Source organism: Molossus molossus, unplaced genomic scaffold, assembly GCF_014108415.1.
Source record: "Molossus molossus isolate mMolMol1 unplaced genomic scaffold, mMolMol1.p scaffold_m16_p_13, whole genome shotgun sequence".
In the NCBI taxonomy this organism is placed as follows: domain Eukaryota; kingdom Metazoa; phylum Chordata; class Mammalia; order Chiroptera; family Molossidae; genus Molossus; species Molossus molossus.
The window spans coordinates 10,449,218-10,465,259 of record NW_023425348.1 but is presented as its reverse complement, the minus strand read 5'-3'; the positions used below and the strand labels follow the sequence as shown (position 1 = coordinate 10,465,259).

Here is a 16,042-nt window from a genome sequence, read left to right as displayed (position 1 = left end):
CCCAGCGCAGCGAGGCAGCTCGTCCTGTCGGTGGCCACAGGCCAGGGCAGGCAGTGTTGACATGGCCCACAGGCTGGGCCAGGGGACAGTCCTGCCTAGGACATGCCCCGTTCACACTGATGTCCCTGCAGCTCCTACCACTGAGTGGCCTCGCTGGGTTTCCTGGGGTGGAGCCCGCGCCGTTGTCCCAGCTGTAGCTGGGCCCGGAGCTCCGGCCCACTTCCTCGGGGAAGGATTATTTGGGAATGGATGATTAGAGGAGCAGGAATTAGGGCGCTGTCCTCTGCAGGCTCTCGCAGGCCTCGGTCTCCCTTCCTCGGCGGACCCTCGTGGTCACTCCTGTAGTGCCCTCACCTCCCACAGCTCTCCAGAGATTCCTCGTGAGGCCCAGAGGTTCGGGGCTCCTTCGTCCTGCCCTGCCCTGGGCCTCCCTCTGGCCACAGACTCCGCTCAGAAGGAGGGTCCGCCCGCGAGGCATGTTCTCGGGACCAGCCTGTCCCTCACCCTCGCGCACCTGTGAACGCAGTCTCTAACCCGTGCCCTCCCGCTCCTTCCCACCCCAGGTGACCACTGACTGGGACCTGCAGAAGGGCACAGGCTGCACTGAGGGCCACACAGGGACCTCGGCCGCAGCCCCCCTGGCCGCCGGCATGATCGCCCTGATGCTGCAGGCGCGGCCCTGCCTCACGTGGCGCGACGTCCAGCATCTCATCGTCTTCACGGCCACCCAGGTGAGGCGCTGCCAGGGGACAAATGCCCTGGCCCAACCTGCCCCAGAGTTCTGGCTCCAAGGACTTGCAGGTGTCCAGGGCTTCAGATGCTAAACGTTCCCGTTGTCGGGACCAAGCCCCTCCGAGTTGCAGGCGTGTAGAACGGGTGGGGGCCCCTCGAGACCGGAGACCTCAGCTCTCCTGTACCTGTTGTGACGCTGCTCCTTCGCCTGCGAAGGGGAGCCCTGGCTGGGCTCCCCCTGAGCCTGTGGCTCCTGCTCCTCCCTGGAAGCAGGCCTCAGGCTGGCACATCGTGCGTCTTTGACCTTTCGTCCCAGCCTTCCTGGGGGACTCCGTGCCCGGTGGCCTTGGCGGGGAGTCTGGATTGGGTCAGCCGGCGGGGCAGCGGGGAAGCCTGAGTGGAGCTGTTGAGATGGCTCTGGAGTCATCTGTCCTCTGTCCTCTCAGTACGAGGATCGCCGTGCAGACTGGGCCACCAACGAGGCAGGCTTCAGCCACAGCCACCAGCACGGATTCGGCCTGCTCAACGCCTGGAGGCTCGTGAACGCGGCCAAGGTGAGCAGTGCTGGCAGGGCGGGTGCCTGCGTGCAGGGCCGAGGGCGGGCTCCGTGCCTGACCCTGCCTGGCACGCTGTGCCCAGTGAACGTGCGTTCATCGTCTGCCCTCCTCCCAGCTGAGACCCCCTTACAAATGAGGGAGCAGGCTCAGCACTTCAGCTGAAGTTTCAGACCATTTGTGGGCATAGATGGGGCCTGGACACACCTTGGGACTCAGGGCGCTCGGGCCCTCGGCTCCACCCCGGCACAGCGTTTCCTCTGGCTCCTGGACGGGGTGCCGTGGGGAGCCCTCCGTGGTGTCAGCAGGGGTCTCGGGAGTGAAAGAAGGTGATGAGGGGAGGGAGGGTGAAGAGAGCTGGGCCCCAAAGAGCAGGCCGATGAGAGCGAGAGTTCAGTGGTGTTCATGTGCCTGCACCCCCTTTCCTTCAACAGGTCTGGACTTCTGTCCCTTACTTAGCCTCCTACGTCAGCCCCATGTTAAAAGAGAACAGGGCGATCCCACTGTCCCCCCGCTCCCTGGAGGTGCTGTGGAATGGTAAGTAGTCCACAGAAAGGGGTTCATCATGGGCTTGAGATTTGGGGCGGGTGATGGGGACTCATCCTCCCTGGGTTCTACCTCCTTCCTTTCGGAGCTGAGCTTCAGCCAAACCTGTGGAGTTTTCTATGACCATTTTAGGACATGTTGCTGCTTCTGAGCTGGCTGGCCCCCGGCTGCTCAGACAAGACCTTTCTCCCGAGTTACTGCAGTGCAAGGGAGCCGCTGAGCAGTGATGGGGAGGCTGGTAGGGGTGGGCTCGGGCGTGGGGAGAGGAGGCACGAGCTGAAAGACGTTCCTTTGAACTCCATGCTGAGAACTTGCCGGACAGTCCTGTCCCTCCCGGTGGCCTTCGGACGAGCACAGGAGTCGGGATCCCTTCCTTGGTTCTCGACCTCGTCTGACGCAGCCCCAGGGCCCTGTCGGGGTGCACAGAGCAGAGCGTGGGTGTTGCCCACGCCGTGGTTGCCCGTCTGACCGCCTCCACCTCACCAGGGCCAGCAGTCCGTGGGTCGGAGGTGGTGCGCTGTTGAGCACAGGGGTCGGGCGCCTCCCGGAAAAGCGGGAAGCTGGACAGGGAAAGGAGATGACCAGACAATTCCGTTTTCCCCGAGTTCCCGCCCGAGGCTTCCCCACTCCAGCTCCTCGGGGGACCTTTTTTTCCCTTGAGAAATTTTGAGAGCTATTCTCTATTTTTGTGAAGATTGAAACATGTCATGTCCCGTCCTCGCTGGATAGGTTACAGCAGGGACAGCCCGGGAGGGAGCTCAGGACGGACGGTCAGAGGGCACAGGGAAGAGCCCATTGTCCCCTCCCTAAGCACGCCCAGGGCTTGCCCAGCGGCCCCGCAGGTGGGAGTAACCAGGGCTGTCCTGAAAGCAGTGCTGTCTGAGAAAGGTCGGCCAAGGCAGGGGAGCTCCGAGCATCCCAGGGACGCAGGTCAGCGGGAGCCCCCGGCTCAGTCCTGGGAGCCCTGGTGTCTTGGAGACAGTGTGCCTCTTAACTTCTGCCACCCAGCCCAGGACCGTCCTGCCATTTGGGTAACAGTTACCCACAGTCACATCTGTCTAATGAGGGGTTGACTTAGAAGAGGGCTGGGGTCCTTTCTAGCCATCATTCCCTGCCTCCCACTCACGGGCTGTTGCCCAGCGTGCCTGGCACACTTCCCCAGCGTGGAGTACCTGGCAGAGGCACAGAAGGAACAGACTGTCTTGGGCAGAGGAGGCTGGAGGAGGCTGGGAGAGAGGATGAAGTCAGGAATGGGAGACCCTGGACGTTTTGCTGATGGAGTCTGTCATCAGTCTGGAGGTCCTAAGCAGGACTCGGCTCATTTCTGAGCTCAGCGAAGGTGTCTTCCCCTCTGTTGGGACTCGCGTGACCTTGAGTAGACAGAACAGAAGGCACAAGCTTGTGTGTGTCCTTGCAGGTGAAGGAAGTACGTCCGGTGCGTAGAGCGTCGAGCAACCCAGACCTGAGATGGTCAGGAAACCTCTTCGCTCTAGCCAAGCTGTCGTTTCTCCTCCGGGACCTGGGTGGCCCAGTGCAAGGGGAGGGGACTCTGGAAGGTGGAGGGGTCCATGCATGGCTAAGGCGGAAGAGGGCGGAGCGCCACGGAGACTGGAGCACGGTGCCCCACAGAGCCTGTGCGGTGATGGCTGCTTCTGCTCAGTGCGGTGCCACTGGCCCCTGAGGCTGTTAAACACTCGAGGTGTGCCCAGACCTGCACCTTACTTCATTGCAGCTGGGCTGAAACACCAGTGTGGCTGGTGGGCAGTGCAGCTCCGGGCAAGACAGACTCTTATTTCTCTCCCTCGGCAGGAGGCTACGGGGACAGGGGTTGGGCCCCTGGGTTCCTGTGTCTGCCTCTGGGTCTGGACTCTCCACCAGGGAGTACGGGGCACTGTCTACAGCACAAGAGAGTCTGTGTGTCCCTACAGAAGACTCCCGAACACCGCTCGCTCTAACCTTTTATCCCCGTTGGCAGTCTGAGTGCAGGTGCCCCTCTGCCTGGCAGGGAACCCTCCCTTCACTTCCCACCTCCTCCCTCTCCAGCCCAGTCTGCCCTCTCTCCACTGACCCCTCCTGGGCCTTCACACACCCTCAGCTCACCTTGCAGGAAACACGTTCAGGTCCCTGCCACCCTTCCACCTGGGACCTTCTCGGTCCAGTCATCTAAAGCAGCCGCCGCGTTTACCACCCTCGGCCACGGTGCTCTGGTCAGATCCAGGGGCTGCTTCAGACCGCGTCCTCCCTGACCTTGTTGCCTGTGACAAGGCCTTTGTGCGCTCTCTGCTCTCAGCCTCCGTGGCCTCCTTGCTCCATAGCCTCTCCCAGCAGCTCGGCCCGAGGTCATCTGGTGTGCTCGTCCCATGGCTCCCAGCCGCCAGCACCTTCTGGGTTCTCCGTGGTCCTTGCCCTCCCTTGACGTCCTTCCTCCACATTGCTCCTGGTTGTAGGACTTTAGCCACCATCTCTCTCCAAATGATTCCTAGATCAAAACCTCTTGTTCTGAACCTTTCCAGGGAGGGTAGAGATGTTCATGGCTAACACAAACTTATGGGCAAATACAGCCCTGGGATCTTCTGATCAGAGGGTAAGAGTTGAAAAAGACCCTCCCTTACCAAAGGCCAAAGGCTAATAATAAGGTGATGATCAATGACTTAGACTTAAGTGCTTTCTATGGGTCAAGCACTGTTCTAACTATTAACTTATTTAGTGTATTAACTTGCTCAGTTTTAGTGCTTTCCTGTACATGGCCACCCAGTCCCAGTGTGGACCAGTAAGAACCGCCCAGTCCCTGTGTGGACCAATGAGAACCGCCGGTGCCCGTGTAGACCAATGAGAACCGCCGGTCCCCCTGTAGACCAATGAGAACTGCCGGTCCCCCTGTGGACGAATGGGAACCTCTGGTCCCCCTGTAGACCAATGAGAACCGCCGGTCCCCCTGTGGACGAATGGGAACCTCTGGTCTCCCTGTAGACCAATGAGAACTGCCGGTCCCCCTGTGGACGAATGGGAACCTCTGGTCCCCCTGTAGACCAATGAGAACCGCCGGTCCCCCTGTGGACGAATGGGAACCTCTGGTCCCCATGTAGACCAATGAGAACCTCTGGTCCCCCTGTAGACCAATGGGAACCGCCGGTCCCCCTGTGGACCAATGGGAACCGCCGGTCCCCCTGTAGACCAATGGGAACCGCTGCTGCGTGCACATGCTCACACAGACCCCCAGGCCGTCCCTTTCTGGGGGCCCGTCTGTCATGCTGATGTCCCCCAGCTGGGCCAGGAACCTTCCCTTCATCTTTCTGGACCTGGCTCGCTGTGCTGCTGGATCGTCCGCCGAACCTTACACTAACCTGGACAGGACTTTGGTCCCTTTGTCGCCTCGAAATCGGCTTGCTTGTCAAGTGTCTCCCATTTCTGTCCGTGCGGTCCTGTTCCTTGGGCTCCCAAGCGGAAACTCTGGGGTGTTCGGCCCTCTGTGTCCCTTGCCCCTCCCAGGTCTCCCCGTCCTTCCCTTGCGGTTCAGCCGTCCACTAATTTCCCTGACACCTAAGAGAAGTGAGAACACGCCGCCCGGGCTGCAGTCAGTGGTGGGAGCAGAGCTGAGCGGACCCCCGCCCCGAGAGCGCACAGCCGGGCAGGCCCTCGGCTCCCGGTGGGCGGTGTCGGCACCGCAGCAGAGGCGCGTCCGGAGCCGGCTCGGAGTGACGGGGGGGGGCTCGGAGCGACGGGGGGCTAGGAGCAATGGGGGGGGCTCGGAGTGACGGGGGGGGTTCGGAGCGACGGGGGGCTCGGAGTGACGGGGGGGGGGCTCGGAGTGACAGGGGGCTCAGAGTGACGGGGGGGGCTAGGAGCGACGGGGGGGGCTCGGAGCAACGGGGGGCTAGGAGCGATGGGGGGCTCGGAGTGAAGGGGGCTAGGAGCGATGGGGGGCTCGGAGTGAAGGGGGCTAGGAGCGATGGGGGGCTCGGAGTGAAGGGGGCTAGGAGCGATGGGGGGCTCGGAGTGAAGGGGGCTAGGAGCGATGGGGGGCTCGGAGCGACGGGGGCTAGGAGCGACGGGGGGCTAGGAGCGACGGGGGGGCTCGGAGTGAAGGGGGGGCTCGGAGCGACGGGGGGGGCTCGGAGCGACAGGGGGGCTCGGAGCGACGGGGGGGCTCGGAGCGACGGGGGGGCTCGGAGCGACGGGGGGCTCGGAGCGACGGGGGGGGCTCGGAGCGACGGGGGGGGCTCGGAGCGACGGGGGGGCTCGGAGCGACGGGGGGGCTCGGAGCGACGGGGGGCTCGGAGCGACGGGGGGGCTAGGAGCGACGGGGGGGGCTCGGAGCGACGGGGGGCTCGGAGCGACGGGGGGGCTCGGAGCGACGGGGGGGGCTCGGAGTGAAGGGGGCTAGGAGCGACGGGGGGCTCGGAGCGACGGGGGGGGCTCGGAGTGAAGGGGGCTAGGAGCGACGGGGGGCTCGGAGCGACGGGGGGGGCTCGGAGTGAAGGGGGCTCGGAGCGACGGGGGGGGCTAGGAGCGACGGGGGGGCTCGGAGCGACGGGGGGCTAGGAGCGACGGGGGGGCTCGGAGCGACGGGGGGGGCTCGGAGTGAAGGGGGCTAGGAGCGACGGGGGGCTCGGAGTGAAGGGGGCTCGGAGTGAAGGGGGCTAGGAGCGATGGGGGGCTCGGAGCGACGGGGGGCTCGGAGTGACGGGGGGCTCGGAGCGATGGGGGGCTCGGAGTGACGGGGGGGGCTCGGAGTGAAGGGGGCTCGGAGCGACGGGGGGGGCTCGGAGTGAAGGGGGCTAGGAGCGACGGGGGGGGGCTCGGAGAGACGGGGGGCTAGGAGCGACGGGGGGGCTCGGAGCGACGGGGGGGGCTCGGAGTGAAGGGGGCTAGGAGCGACGGGGGGGCTCGGAGCGACGGGGGGGGCTCGGAGTGAAGGGGGCTAGGAGCGACGGGGGGGGGCTCGGAGCGACGGGGGGCTAGGAGCGACGGGGGGGCTCGGAGCGACGGGGGGGGCTCGGAGTGAAGGGGGCTAGGAGCGACGGGGGGGCTCGGAGCGACGGGGGGGGCTCGGAGTGAAGGGGGCTAGGAGCGACGGGGGGGCTCGGAGCGACGGGGGGGGCTCGGAGTGAAGGGGGCTCGGAGCGACGGGGGGCTCGGAGCGACGGGGGGGGCTCGGAGTGAAGGGGGCTAGGAGCGACGGGGGGCTCGGAGCGATGGGGGGCTCGGAGTGACGGGGGCTAGGAGCGACGGGGGGCTCGGAGTGACAGGGGGCTCGGAGTGACGGGGGGCTAGGAGCGACGGGGGGGCTCGGAGTGAAGGGGGCTAGGAGCGATGGGGGGCTCGGAGTGACGGGGGGGGCTAGGAGCGACGGGGGGCTCGGAGCGACGGGGGGCTCGGAGCGACGGGGGGGGCTAGGAGCGACGGGGGGGCTCGGAGCGACGGGGGGGGCTCGGAGCGACGGGGGGGCTCGGAGCGACGGGGGGCTCGGAGTGACGGGGGGGGCTCGGAGCGACGGGGGGCTCGGAGCGACGGGGGGGGCTCGGAGCGACGGGGGGGGCTCGGAGTGAAGGGGGCTAGGAGCGACGGGGGGCTCGGAGTGACGGGGGGGGCTAGGAGCGACGGGGGGGCTCGGAGCGACGGGGGGGGCTCGGAGCTACGGGGGGGCTCGGAGCGACAGGGGGCTCGGAGCGACGGGGGGGCTCGGAGCGACAGGGGGCTCGGAGCGACGGGGGGGGCTCGGAGTGACAGGGGGCTCGGAGTGACAGGGGGCTCGGAGCGACGGGGGGGGCTCGGAGTGATAGGGGGCTCGGAGTGACGGAGTGACGGGGGGGGGCTCGGAGTGACAGGGGGCTCGGAGTGACGGGGGGGGCTCGGAGTGAAGGGGGGGGCTCGGAGCGACGGGGGGGCTCGGAGCGACGGGGGGGCTCGGAGCGACGGGGGGGCTCGGAGCGACGGGGGGCTCGGAGCGACGGGGGGCTCGGAGCGACGGGGGGGCTCGGAGTGAAGGGGGGGCTCGGAGCGACGGGGGGCTCGGAGCGACGGGGGGCTCGGAGCGACGGGGGGGCTCGGAGCGACGGGGGGGCTCGGAGCGACGGGGGGGCTCGGAGCGACGGGGGGGCTCGGAGTGACAGGGGGCTCGGAGCGACGGGGGGGGCTCGGAGCGACGGGGGGGCTCGGAGTGACGGGGGGGGGCTCGGAGTGACGGGGGGGGCTCGGAGTGAAGGGGGGGGCTCGGAGCGACGGGGGGGCTCGGAGTGACGGGGGGGGGCTCGGAGTGACAGGGGGCTCGGAGTGAAGGGGGGGGCTCGGAGTGACGGGGGGCTAGGAGCGATGGGGGGCTAGGAGCGACAGGGGGGCTCGGAGTGACGGGGGGGCTCGGAGCGACGGGGGGGGCTCGGAGTGAAGGGGGCTAGGAGCGATGGGGGGCTCGGAGTGAAGGGGGCTAGGAGCGATGGGGGGCTCGGAGTGACGGGGGGCTAGGAGTGACAGGGGGCTCAGAGCGACGGGGGCCTCGGAGCGGCGGGGGCCTCGGAGTGACAGGGCGGCGGGAGCGGAGCGAGGGAGGCGTGGGGACTGCAGGCGCGGGGCCCGCTGCGGCAGGGCGAGGGCAGGGGCCGTCGGGGTGTGCACCATGTGCACCGTGGCAAGCAGCTCGGACTTGGTCTTGGTCTCACAGTCTGTGGGGGGCCTTCGAGATAGATTGTCACCGGTCAGTGTCAGCACAGGGCAGAAGGGTAACAGAGACTCCCAAGACCTTGTCTTCGAGAAATGAGTGCTATTTACTGTGAGACAAGAAGACGCCCGGGGAGTCCGTTAAAAGACTCTGGGAAGAGGAAAAAGTGGGGATCATGGATGAAATAAGATCAGCCATATAGTCAGTTAGGTGTTGAGAACATCTGTTTTCTCCACTTTTGTTTTTTTGTTTAATTGTCATCCAGGGATATTTTTCCATTGATTTTATCTAGATAGAGTAGAAGGGAGGGAGAAAGAAACATCAATCGGCTTCCTCCCGAGTGATTCTAATGGGTCTGGGAATCAAACCTGCAACCCAGGTACGTGCCCTTGGCCAGGAATCGCACTGCAGACCCTTCCGTCCGAGGGCCGACGCTCTAACCGCTGAGCCCAACCGGCCAGGGCTGTCTACTTACTCCTGAAATTCCCTGTAATAAAAATGTATATGGCCCTGGCCGGTTGGGCTCAACGGTTGGAGCATCAACGTGTTAAAAAAATACCAAGTTTTCGCTGGGACAGCTGGTGAGATGGTGATGCCGGTAGACGCGATAAGCGTCCACGAGGAACAGGTCTGGGCGAGGGTGACAGTGAAACCCGACGGGGATTCGGCTCAGCTGTGTCTCAGGCTCCTGCGCATCTAGAGGTTAGATCCAGGAGACAGCTGAACAAACGAGTCTGGAGGCCTAGGCTGGAGCTAATGATTTAGGGTCTGGGAAAGGATACGGTGACCAGGGCTGGGGGGTAGATGAGGTGAAAGAGGACCCGGACTCCTAGTGCTGAAGAAGTGGACACAGGGAAGGAGCCTCCGAGGACAGTAGTCCGGAGGAGAGTATTACGTATGGGGACAGTGACGACGAGGAGGGCAAGGGGATGGGCTGAAGGGTGTCCCCAGTCTCTCAAGCCACCGATGGCATTGAGGAGACTGCTTTCAGCGTAGTCATCCGGGCACAAGCTAGATGGCAGTTGGTTGAATAATTAATTGGGACAGGAGGTTTCTGGGTAAATATGGCAAATCGAACACATGCTTTTGTCTCTGCTTTCTCCCAAAACCTCACCAAAATAATAAAGGAATAAAAATGGTATAAGCACAAGGACAAAGACAATGAGAGGGGACCCCAGCAAACGAGATATTTCGTCACATTTTTTGGAAGATGGAAACGGAGAAGTGAGCAGGGCTAAGAATTGCATTGCAAAGGCCTGCAAGGGCGACACTAAGAAACACGCCCGTTCACGCCACAGAGCCCCACGGTGCAGGAAGGACAAGGACGAGGCCTGGGTGCTGCAGAGGACAGACGAGGTGTGAGGCTGGAAACAGGGACCAATCAAGAGCAGGGCTCCAAGGACCTTCTCCCGTGCTTAGCAGCCAGGAGGTGGCGCCTTCCTTGTCTGGGCGGGAGCTGGGAAGTTTATTCTCCAGAGCCAGGGACCCCAGGTACAGCAGAATTGAAGTATGTAGAGAGGAGACCCTTCCCGTCCACCCCAGAACCCTGGCAGCCCGGGGACAGACTGCTCCGGGGATGTGCAGTGACCTCATCAGAAGACCCCACAGGGCCCTCCGGGAAGCAGCCTGTCCCGGGCCAGTCGCTCACTTGAAGGGAGCCCACCAAGGAACGCGCCGCCCATGGTGAGAGCTTCCGGCTGGTCTCGGAGATAACGGGACCGCTGGCCATTTGAAGAAGTGCTTCAGACGCCTCCCAAATTCCGAGAAAAGTCACTTTCAGTTGATAAAGCAGCCTAACTCATCATCATCTGGGAAGGCGGGGAAGGGCGTTCTCAGATGTGCACGTCTTCCCGTTTGCTGGAAACTGCTAGAAGGTGTGCTCCCTGCAGCGAAGAGCAGCCAAGAGAAGAGCTGGACAGAAGGAAGCCAAGCAGGTGGGGGGAGGAAGGAATTGGGGAGCAGAGGAAGCGAAGCCCAAGTGGGAGGTAGAGGACGGCCCGACCCAGCAGCATGTGGCAGATGGAACCCACAGAAGGTTCCAGACAGACCTCGGGTGGGAAAAGGGCACGGAGGGAGCCCGACTTCCTGTGCCTTTGAGGGGGAGTATCCAGAGAAGCTAAGTGGTTCTTCTGTGAAGTTTAGCAAGAAGTAGGGGTAGGGACGTGAATTTAAGTTCACCGAAACCCAGCAGTTATTAACCCTAGAGAGGAAGACAGCCATCTGTTCAGGAAATGAAACGGGATCATCGCACACTGCTTGCTTAGGCCCGTGCATTTGTAAGGCCGTCGTATGGTAAACGAGACAGCAATTAACCAGGACTTGTGATGTCGTTATTTTGAGAAGGTAAGGAGAAGAGGCGACTTTGGTATCAAACCCTTATCTGCTATAATCAAAAGTCGATAAAGAATGCCTTTATTGCCCTGGCCGGTTTGGCCCAGCGGTTAGAGCGTCGGCCTCCGGTCCAGAGAGACCAGGTTCGGTTCCCGCTAAGGGCGCGTGCCTCGGTTGCGGTTTGGCCCCGGCCCTGGTTGGTTGTGCAGGTGGCAGCCACTTGATGTGTCCCTTTCGCATCAATGTTTCTCTCTCTCCCTCCCACTCTATCTGAACAAAAACTGGAAAAATGTCCTCGGGTGAGGATAAGAAAAAAAAAAGAATGCCTTTATTGATAAGCATGAAATAGCCATACATGCTTATTACTTAGAAACATGAGGGTGGAGCCATGCAAAGTGCTTCCTTGCGGGAGCGGGTGACAGGCGGACAGGAGCAGGGTGCGGGACTGCTCTACATGCGAGCCCAGAACCAGCTTGCTGCCACCCCCAGAGGGTTTAAAAAGCAGTAATCATGGTAAGGAGGTCTGGGAGGGTGAGGGAGAGCCAGTGAACACAGACGTCTTTCTCAGGAAGTTTTAACAGCAAAGCAAAGGAATAATACCTGACACTTACAGCCTTAACATTTCCTGGGTACTGCTCCGATCACTTTATGCATATGAACTAATTTGTCAGCTCTCTGAAGTAGGCACTGCCACTACCCCCGTTTACAGTAGGAAACCGGTCCGGTTCTCATGATTAGTAAAGGGCAGAGCTGAGATGCGCCCGGGCTGGGCCGCTCCAGAGACCACCCTTAACACGGGGCTGGAGGGGAAGAGCTGTGTCTGTATTTCATTTGTGGTAGGAAAGATGTCAGCAGGAAGATGAACCAAGGCAGTGCATCCCCGAGCTGGGCAGTTCTGGACTTCTGCCGGGCGGTTGCTGGGAGAGGAGGAAGGCAGAGGGAGCCTGCGCACCTGGAGGCTGGGGGGCTGAGCTGGGGGGGTCTCGGCTGGTCAGCAGAGGGGCTTGGTGGGTTTCTCGAAGGGCCAAGGAGGCAGGGGAGAGGGTGGAGGGACAGGACGTTGCTTTCAGAGAAGGTGGGACATTGGCTTTGAAGAGCTTACACCCGTGCACACACGGACAGACGGACAGAGGTCTGCATACATGTTCACCGACGTGTTGACCAAGGGTTGTGGGAGCTTTTTGTTTTAAGATTTGCTCAACTACTTTTCTGATTTGTCTTCAGTTAATTTGTGTTGCTTATATAATGAAAGTTACTACAGCATTCAAAAGTGGGGGAGCCCCAGGTAATGACAGGGACCAGGGTCTGCTCACGGAAGTGGGTGTTGGCATGGGATGGCGAACGTTCTTTGGAACTGAGGAGGTAAAAAAAAATGAAGTTAGGACATCAAACAGGTAGTCCCCACGCACATGGTGTCATGGTGGATAAGGGGGTGGCGCTCTTCCATGAATGCAGTGAGGGGACCCAGTGGCAGGTCAGCAGGCGAGGTTGAGAAGGACAGAAAGGCTCGCGCACTCCTAGCCATCTGTGCTGACCCGCCTCCGCCCCAGGAGGCCGCAGCTTGGGGCTGGCCGCCTGCACCTGACTCTTCCTTCCCCTCCAGTTCGCCTACCCAGAGCTGCTCAGAGTAACCTCCTTTCGGCACTGAAAAACCAAGAACTACACTCTTGTTCAGTAATCTAGAATAGCTCTTGGTTGCTTGTTTAAAATCAGTTTTGAGCCCTGGCTGGTTTGGCTCAGCAGTTAGAGCATTGGCCTGCGGACCGGAGAGTCCCGGGTTCGGTTCCCGCTAACAGCATGTACCTCGATTGCAGTTGTCCCCGGCCCAGGTTGGAGTCACGTGGGTGGTAACCACTCTGTGTGTCTCTCTCACATGGATGTTTCTCTCCCTCTTCCCCTCCCGCTCTGTCTGAAGATAAATGCAAAAATGTCGAGAATAGGCAAAATAAAATAAAGTTTGAAAGCCCTTCCCAGCTCAGGTTTCCTGCCCCAACTCTCAGCCCCTCTCTGAGGCTCCTCATTCAGAAGCTGCTGTCCGCCTGGTTAGATGAGTTAGTGGGGGGATGGGCTCTGGGGAGAAGTCTTTCTCATTGCAACCCCATTTCTACATATCTCCCAATTGAGTATTCAGCTTCAGTAGCTTCTTTTTAAAAAAAAATAGAATTTATTATTTTTTTTAAATTATCCTCACCCAAGGATACTTTTTCATTGATTTTTTTTTTTTTTTTTTAAGATAGAGTGGAAGGGAGTGAGGGGGAGAGAGCAAAACATCAATGTGACAGCGACACATTGAGTGCTTGCCTCCTGCACGACCGTGACTTGGGCCAGGGATTGAACCTGCAACCAAGGTACGTGCCCTTGACCGGGAATCAAACCCTCAACCCTTTAGTTCAAAGGCCAACACCCTTAACTGCTGAGCTAAACCAGCCAGGGCAGTAGCTTCTGTTTCTTTTAAACTTTTTGTTTTGAAATAATTTTAGATTTATAGGAGGTTGCAAAGAAGTGTTCAGGGACATTCCAGGTACCCTTCTTCTTATGTTAATGCTTGATTAATTATAGTACAGTATCAAAACTAAGACAGTAACATTGGTACAATCCAGAGAGCGTACGCCTTACGTGGGTTTCACCAGTGTGCGTGTGCGCCGTTTTGTCATGTGTCGCCTTGTGTAGCCACTCCCACAGCCCAGAGCCAGCACAGAACCGCCGTCCATACTCCGCGTCACCCTCTGCGGCCGCGCTGTCCCCTCTGACCCGCCCTAACACCTGCGCTCCATCTCCAGTTATGTTGTACGTGAATATCACATCAATGGAATCACGCACGACAGAGCCTTTTCATTCTGGCTTTTTCCTTCGGCATAATTTCCTTGAAGTTTATTCACCTCAGTAGTTTTTTATTAATTCTGTCCAAAGCTTGTTCATTTCCACCTCTGCCTCGGCACCCGCCGTTTCCCTTCTGGAAGACCCTCTGCCGCGCAGCCTCTCCCTTGTCCCGTCACTGCCAGGCGCCTGACCCGTCCACTCAGCTGTGCGCCCGCCTGGTTACGGATGCCTCGTGCCACGCGCTGTCCACTCGCGGTGGAAGGCAGAGACCGTGTCCACCCCTCCATCCCTGGCGCCGAGGGCAGGGCCCGAACTGCAGGAGGTCCACCGTAAATTACGTTTTGGGTGAATGAACAGCTGAAGTTCTCTGTTTGGTTCTTACGTGGTGTCTCCAGTGTGTGTTTTCTGCCCGACTAGACTCTAAACTAGACTGTAAGCGGCGGGAAAGCAGTCTCCGCTCATCTGTGTACATGAGGCCCCGGGAGAGTTGCGTGGGTTTTCCTGTGTGACTTCCGTGAGCGTGTACCTTTGTGCATGTTGGGAGAAGTGAGGGCGTCAGTGTTTGTGGGGCTGGTTTCCAGCCGCCCAGCCTGACCTCCCACAGTCAGCAGGATGGACCTGGAGATGTCGGGGCTGAAGACCCTGGAGCACGTGGCGGTGACTGTCTCCATCACCCACCCGCGACGCGGCAGCTTGGAACTGAAGCTCTTCTGCCCCAGCGGCATGATGTCCCTCATCGGCGCCCCCCGCAGCATGGACTCGTACGTATTCCTGCCCCGTCTCCGGAGCTCTCTGCAGCCACGACCTTGTCAAGGAGAGAATTGGGCGCTGGCTGTCTGGGTCACTGTGGCGCTGCTGCCGCCGGCGGCTGGAGGCCGCTCTGCAGGCTCGGGCGCTCAGTGTGCCGAGCACAGCGTCCGACCGTGCTCTGCGCAGTCCTTACGAGGACGTGCGGAGTGGCCTTGGTGACCTCCTTTCACAAATGAGGACACAAGTCGCGGAGCCGGTCAGTGCCTGAGCGGGCAGCAGAACCCTAGCCTGTGGGCTCCCCGCCGGGCACCCACCACGGCTCTTCCTCTGCCGCACGCTGACCTGGCCCCTCGCCTGGGAGCCGCCGGGGCAGGGGACCGCGCAGGAGGACCCCCTGGCACCCCAGGTGGCTGTAGCCCAGACGACCGCCAGCTCCTGTAGCAGGAGCAGCCTGTTGTCACAGCGGGGCCAGCTCCCTGCTCCCCGCCTCCAGGCCTCTGTTCTCTCCGCAGGGACCCCAGCGGCTTCGATGGCTGGACCTTCTCCACCGTGCGATGCTGGGGGGAAAGGGCCAGGGGCTCTTACCGGCTTGTCATCAGGGACGTAGGTGAGCCGCCCGCCTTCCAGAGGGCCGGGCCTCGTGACTGTGGTCCCTCTGGGTCTCAGGCCCCACAGTCACTGTCCCGTGGGGTTGCCATCGGACCAGGCAGACCGAGAAGTAAGCCCCATCCAACAGTGGGCGTTGCTCTCTGAGGCGTCCATTTATGCTCCCTCCCGTCCCTGGGGGCCGCCTGGTCCATTCCCCTCGGGAGAGCACAGACACCCCTGGAGCCCGTCCCTGGGGGCCGCCTGGTCCATTCCCCTCAGGAGGGCACAGACACCCCTGGAGCCCGTCCCTGGGGGCCGCCTGGCCCATTCCCCTCGGGAGGGCACAGACACCCCTGGAGCCCGTCCCTGGGGGCCGCCTGGTCCATTCCCCTCAGGAGGGCACAGACACCCCTGGAGCCCGTCCCTGGGGGCCGCCTGGCCCATTCCCCTCGGGAGGGCACAGACACCCCTGGAGCCCGTCCCTGGGGGCCGCCTGGTCCATTCCCCTCGGGAGGGCACAGACACCCCTGGAGCCCGTCCCTGGGGGCCGCCTGGTCCATTCCCCTCGGGAGGGCACAGACACCCCTGGAGCCCGTCCCTGGGGGCCGCCTGGCCCATTCCCCTCGGGAGGGCACAGACACCCCTGGAGCCCGTCCCTGGGGGCCGCCTGGTCCATTCCCCTCGGGAGGGCACAGACACCCCTGGAGCCCGTCCCTGGGGGCCGCCTGGTCCATTCCCCTCGGGAGGGCACAGACACCCCCTGGAGCCCGTCCCTGGCCCTCCCCGCGTGCCGCCCTCCAGCCCTCCGGTGCGGCAGGGCTCGTTGCACCGTGATCTGGGAGAAACGGGGCCCCCGGAGGCGTGGAGGGCTTGTGTGGGGGATGCGGTGTTTCAGGGGGGACCAAAGCTGGACCCAGCCCTCCCGCCTTCCGGTCAGGTCGGGTGTTCACTGGGCGGACGGTTTCCAAACCTTTCTTCAACTTACTAGGAGGACTTATTTCCCCCCACGCAAAATTCCAGCTACAACCTCAGAATAAGGAAGACATAAAGGCAAAACTTCTGTGCT

The 16,042-nt window shown here is 61.9% G+C and overlaps 1 protein-coding gene across 7 annotated transcripts in view; it reads left to right on the top strand.

Annotated features, from left to right (window-relative positions):
- PCSK7 (proprotein convertase subtilisin/kexin type 7) overlaps window positions 1-16,042 on the top strand; it is a 32,322-nt gene that overhangs the window by 14,278 nt on the left and 2,002 nt on the right. For all 7 annotated transcript variants that reach the window (XM_036257890.1, XM_036257888.1, XM_036257889.1 and 4 more), the window contains 5 exons: window positions 564-731; window positions 1,179-1,286; window positions 1,721-1,823; window positions 14,243-14,399; window positions 14,901-14,995. In XM_036257890.1, coding sequence (XP_036113783.1) covers window positions 564-731; window positions 1,179-1,286; window positions 1,721-1,823; window positions 14,243-14,399; window positions 14,901-14,995 — 631 coding nt within the window. The remainder of the gene's footprint in view (window positions 1-563; window positions 732-1,178; window positions 1,287-1,720; window positions 1,824-14,242; window positions 14,400-14,900; window positions 14,996-16,042) is intronic.